Here is a 5,428-nt window from a genome sequence, read left to right on the forward strand (position 1 = left end):
CCAGGGCCAGAGGTTGCTGCCCTGCTAGCAGTCTGGGCAGAACAGGGCACATACGTGTGCTGCGGGTGCTGTGCTTGGCAGTCTGGCAACTACAGATCCACTGGTGGTGGCAGCGTAAACGAAGATGCCAAACTGCTGGGGAATGGCAGCTGATGCACAAGTCCATTTCTGCTGCTCTCAGGAGGTGGCAGGTGAGGAAATGTAGGGGCAAACAGAAGCAACTCGATAAACTCTCCTGTAGGAACAGAGACATCTTGTGCAACCCCAGAATCAGGCATGCCCTGAGCTTCCCTCTGCACTCCTGGTGCCCTGCCATGCCCAGCAACTGGAAGGCATCGCTGTGTTCCCCTGAGAGGTGGTGCGTTTCAGCAGCGCGCAGCAGCTCTCTGGGGAGCTGGACTGCAGCATGCCCCTGAGTGCACAGGGAGATGCTCCACAGCCCCTGATGCAGGGCATATCTTGGGCCACTCCTTGGCAGCAGTGGAAGCAGTATCCAGGATTTCTCCTCAGATCCACTAACGCGTGTCCTGGCGTTTGCTGTCCACAGGCTGAACACCATCTTGGACTCAGACCGCGTGCTGGTGATGCAAGCTGGGAGAGTGGCAGAGCTGGATTCACCCACCCACCTAAGCCAGAAAGATGGCTCCTTGTTCCAGCATCTCCTGCACAGCGGGCAGCAATGATGCCCTTCCTGGGCTCAGCCCAGGCAGCCTTCCTGGCTCTGTGCCTGGCTTTCCTCTCGCCTCAGCCACCAACCCTGTCCCTGCAGGGAAGGGAAGGGGTTATTCCTGCCTGCAGACAGCGATTGTGTGTCCTCAGGGATGGGACCATGGCACTGCGACCTTCTCTTTGGTAGGGAAGATGGGACCTGGTGGTTAGGGCCATGCAAGCCTGGCTGGTGCGATACTGCTCCCCTCCAAGGCTCCCCTTTGAGATTACAGAGGGATTTTCTGCTCACTGAAGAATCAGTGACTCCTACTCTGAGACTTAGTCTCGTATGTGCAATTTAAAATAAAGTGGAAACATCCTTGTGAAGCTCCGTCATTCAGGTCCCTATCCCCTTTCCCCCCCAGACACAGACTTCCTTGTGAGATACAGGCGTGGCACCCTCGCTGCACAAAGACAACCCTACCTGCTCCCTGCTGCTTTCAGAGGGCTCTGACCTTTCCAAGCCCAGAAGGTTGCACCCAGAGACCTTGCTCCTCTTCCTCCAGTTTACAGTGGAGAAGGCCTTTCCCTGAAGGGCCAGACTGTGATTACGCTAAAGGCCTCTAAGGCTCCTTTCAACACCACTCAAGACCACTTTTCCAAGGGAAGCTCCCTATCCCTCCTGCCCTGCTCCCAGCTGCACAAACCCACAGCTGCTTTCAGTTTTAGGATTAGATTCCTCTTTCCCATCAGCACCCTTGGACTCAGTCTTGGGTTTAGCCCTTCTCCTCAGCACTCTAAGGCAATGCCACAATCTGGCTTTGCATTCTTGAGCGATGGGATGGAGATGTTCATCCAGAACAAGTAGCTGAGCAACCTTGATCTAATTGGATCTGCTGAGAGCAGGAGGTTGGCATCCAGAGGTCCCTTGCAACCTAAATTATTGTATGATTCTCTGATACACTGTTTCTGGGCTTGTATTTGTTTTATTTGATAAAGGTACATCATCCATCTGTGTATTAAAAAAATAATCTTTCTGATGAAGCCCCAGGCCCCTCTCCCAGGTCTCCCTCCTGGCTGAGCACTCACTCCTCTGTCTGCTCTCTTCACACCACCTCAAACCCAGCTGTGCAACCCTACAGCTCCATATAGGGGTTTTTTACCGCGCTGCTTAGCCCTCCATGTGCCCATGAGGAGCCACAGAAAACCCTGGCCCTGGCAGAGAGACACCGATTGCTGCACACCGGACCACCACGGGCAGGAGCAGACCTAGTTAGTAGAAAGCCCAAGTGATCTGGCCATCTACTGCCTCTCAGCCGTGCTTTAGCAATGGTGGAGAAGGCCGTATCATATCTGCTTCCTATGGTCATCCCAGGCTCGGTAGCCCGTGCCAACATCCCCTGTGGGGATTGATCTGGATCTTGTATTGCTCCTGAACCAGCCCCAGCACATCTCCAGCCTTGTCCATCTCCAGTTTCATCTGCGAGGGCAAATGAGGAGGACCAGCTCAAGCCCGGAGGACCCCAGAGGGGAGCAGGCCATGCTTCTTCCTTGTCAGCAAAAGTGCACACTGGAGAGGGGAAGGAGCTTGGTCATTTGTGGCCAGAGCAGAAAGGACGGCTCCGTAAGTGGGGAGAGAAGACCCCTGGATCATCAGGAGGAAAGTACAGAATGTGTTTGTAACCCCAAGTCTGACAACAAGAGGAGGGGGCATCACCCAGGGCAGAAGAAGGGCACAAGGAGACCCCAAATGATCTCCAGAGTCTCTTTGGACCAGCTCACGGAACCACAAGGCCAGGGAGCAAGAGTGCTCGGTCTGTAGGGACGTGGCATCTGAAACGACAGCCTCCAGAAACAGCCGGGAGCCACCTCATCCAATACTGGGCCAGGGAGGCACGTGCAGCCATAACTATCCTGGTAGCCCAAGAAGAAACATCCCAACACCAGCAGAAACGAGGACAAAGCCCCTTCCCATGGTCACAGAGAGGAGTTACAAAGGGCCTGGCAGAATTTGGGCTTGTAAGAAGGCCGTGCCCTCCTCAGCACTACCCGTCCTGTTTCTGAGAGCTCATATCAGATGTTACTGGTGCTGCGTGGCATGGGCTGCCGCAAGCGGCACGTCACCGCTCCCCTGCAGGGCTGCCCCAACACAGCCCTACTTTCAGATGCTTGTCGGGCAGGAGACAGCCCAGATCCAGGTGGGGCCATCACACCAATTCTCAACACCCAGAGGTTTCGTTGACGTGTTCGCTGCCCTGGGACCCCTTCCCCGCTGCCCAGCTTGTGCCGGCGTGGCTCCCCAGGGTGCAGTTCGAGGGATTTGCCAGCACAACGACCTGCCAGGGCCCGGCTCAGAGTCCTCGCAGCTCACAGCTCCGTCGTCTTCCTGGGCTCGATCAGGACGGAGTTGAGCATGCCCACCTGACACTCCTGGTCTTGGAGCTTCCTTGCAGCCTGGGAAGGGCTTTGGCACCAGTTTGACCTCTGACGGCCCCTCTGCCAGTTCCTCAGCATTAGCAGGACGGTGATGAGGACCAGCACCGCCGTCAGCACCCCAAACACCAGCACTGTCACTAGCTGGGCTTCGCTCAGCCCTGAGTCCCTTTGGGTCACCACCTCCTTCACAGAGATTTTCAACAACCCTCCCCCTGGGTCTTTCTCGCTGTGGTTGGCCACGCGCCGCCCCGTCACCACGGTCCTGACGGGTTCCGGCTGCGTCACCCCCGGCATCTCGCTAGTGGTGCTTTTCACACCTCCGCCGTTCTCATGGTTCGCAGGGTGGTAGGGGGGAGCCCAGGTGGGCTCGGGGACGGAGATCTCGCAGGTTTTGCCAGTGAAACGGTCGGGACACAAGCAGTCATAGTCATTGATGCGGTCATAGCACTTTGCCCCGTTTTTGCATGGCTGGCTGGCGCAGTCGTTGATGTTGATGGTGCAGAAACGCCCTTCGAAGCCCACCTGGCACTGGCAGGAGAAGCGGTTGATCCCGTCGTGGCAGGTGGCACCATTGGCACAGGGACGCATCAGGCAGTCGTCCACATCGTTCTCACAGAGAGCCCCCACGAAGCCAGCAAGGCACCGGCAGGTGAAGTTGCTGGCAAAGCCGTTTTCGTCTTGACACTGCCCCCCATTCTTGCACGGAGACCTACGTGGAGAGAGCAAGGATGGGTCATGGCCCTGGAGAGCAAGCAGCTTCTCCCGCCCCAGGGAGGGAAACCCACAGAGCTGCTCACGTGGCCGGTGGGTCCTGCACCGGCTCTCTCCGAAGGGGCAGCTATCTCAAGAAGACCACACAAGAGTTTCCACCTCCCCGAGTGAGAGGCTGTGGGACCTTCTCAAAGGCTGTGGCTGTGCACGGGCCCCCCACCCACCAAGGAGGGTCTTTAACCAAATGATCTGAAGAAGAAACGTGCCCTCCTGTTGCTCCCCAAAGGCGTGACGGGTGTCAGCTCATCACACCGACAGCAGCGAGGGATGGGAATCTGCTCAGATCGCAACAAAGACCTTGCCCCGGTGGGACCGTGCGGTGCATGCAGCTAAACCAAAGCCAAAGATGGTTTTGGCTTAACTCCATTAGGGCATGGAAATCCACAGATAACGAGCCAAGCTGGGTCACCACTTGGCAGTGCGTGACCTGAAGCTAATGCCGTCTGTAATCTCGCTGCCATGTCTCACCCTGCCTTCTCACATGGCCCCATCTTCATCTCACAGTCCTTCCCGTGGAAACCTTCCGGACACAGGCAGGAATATTCCCCGTCTCGATCATAGATGCACTGAGCCCCGTTCTGGCATGGGGACTGGCGTTCGCAGATGTGTATGTCTGAGGGGAAAAAAAGAGGTGGGATTTGGTGAGAAAAGAGAGGTGATGTGGCCAATTCAGTTCAAAGACAGCCCGTCAAACCCAGTGGGGATGGAGAAAGGCAGGAACTTCTCCCTCCTCCCCTCCGACGGGCACCTGCAGCAACAGCCTCCCTGCTACAGCCTGCAAAATGCACAGGCTTAGGGGTGCAGAGAAAACACATCGTCCTGCAAATCTGCACGATGTGAAGAAGCTGGGCATGTCGTCTGGCCGGCCAGTGCAGACCCCGTGGCACAGAGGAGCCCCTGAGGCCAGAGGAGGGGTGTCCACCAGCCACCTGCCGAAGGTGGGAAGCCCCAGGGGAAGCAGGAGATGCTGCCTGGAGCCCAGCCACGGCATGAGAAAGGCAATGAGTTCACCCACTCCTTTTCCTGAGGCTGGCCGGTGTCGTGGCAGCCCTTGCCGGGGAGCAGGTGCTGGTAGCCTGACCTCTTCTGCAGGAAGGGGATGGTCCCAGCTATGGCAGCCAGGCAACACCCCATCTCCCAAGCGGCATCACCCGGGTGGCTTCTGGCTATGCTGGCTGACCTGTCCATGCAGGGTGTGCTGGGCTTCTGCCCTCAGCACCGGAGGCCGGGATGTCCAGCCCGCAACTCACCTTTGTCACAGAACTTGCCGGCCCACCCAGCGTGACAGATGCACTGCCAAGGCTGGTGGCACGTCCCGTGGAGACACCCCGGCATACGCACGCACTCCTCGCAGTACTCGCCCTCCCAGCCTGGATCACACCTGTAGGAGGACACGGCATGGCAGCGTGATAAAACCCAAGCAGAGGCTGCGGAAAAGCATGGCTGCTTGCCATGCAGGGTTCCCACAGATACAGCGGTGCTGGAAAACCCTCCCAAAGCCCCCCATGAACCTGCTGGCTCCCTCCTCCAGAGGAGGTCTGTACTGGCTGGAGCACCTCTGCTGTGAGGACAG

General features: G+C 57.6%; 2 protein-coding genes across 2 annotated transcripts in view; one reads left to right on the plus strand and one right to left on the minus strand.

Moving 5' to 3' along the window:
* ABCC10 (ATP-binding cassette, sub-family C (CFTR/MRP), member 10) overlaps nt 1–754 on the plus strand; it is a 16,056-nt gene extending 15,302 nt beyond the window's left edge. The window contains 1 exon segment of the mRNA XM_009707879.1: nt 548–754. Coding sequence (XP_009706181.1) covers nt 548–683 — 136 coding nt within the window. The 3' untranslated portion in view covers nt 684–754.
* A 2,261-nt stretch (nt 755–3,015) lies between these two features.
* Nucleotides 3,016–5,428, minus strand: part of DLK2 (delta-like 2 homolog (Drosophila)) — a 6,176-nt gene continuing 3,763 nt past the window's right edge. Inside the window, exons 3-5 of the mRNA XM_009707881.1 lie at nt 5,106–5,236; nt 4,324–4,468; nt 3,016–3,793 (exon numbers count right to left, since the gene is read on the minus strand). Coding sequence (XP_009706183.1) covers nt 3,016–3,793; nt 4,324–4,468; nt 5,106–5,236 — 1,054 coding nt within the window. The remainder of the gene's footprint in view (nt 3,794–4,323; nt 4,469–5,105; nt 5,237–5,428) is intronic.

Source organism: Cariama cristata, unplaced genomic scaffold, assembly GCF_000690535.1.
Source record: "Cariama cristata isolate BGI_N322 unplaced genomic scaffold, ASM69053v1 scaffold8409, whole genome shotgun sequence".
In the NCBI taxonomy this organism is placed as follows: domain Eukaryota; kingdom Metazoa; phylum Chordata; class Aves; order Cariamiformes; family Cariamidae; genus Cariama; species Cariama cristata.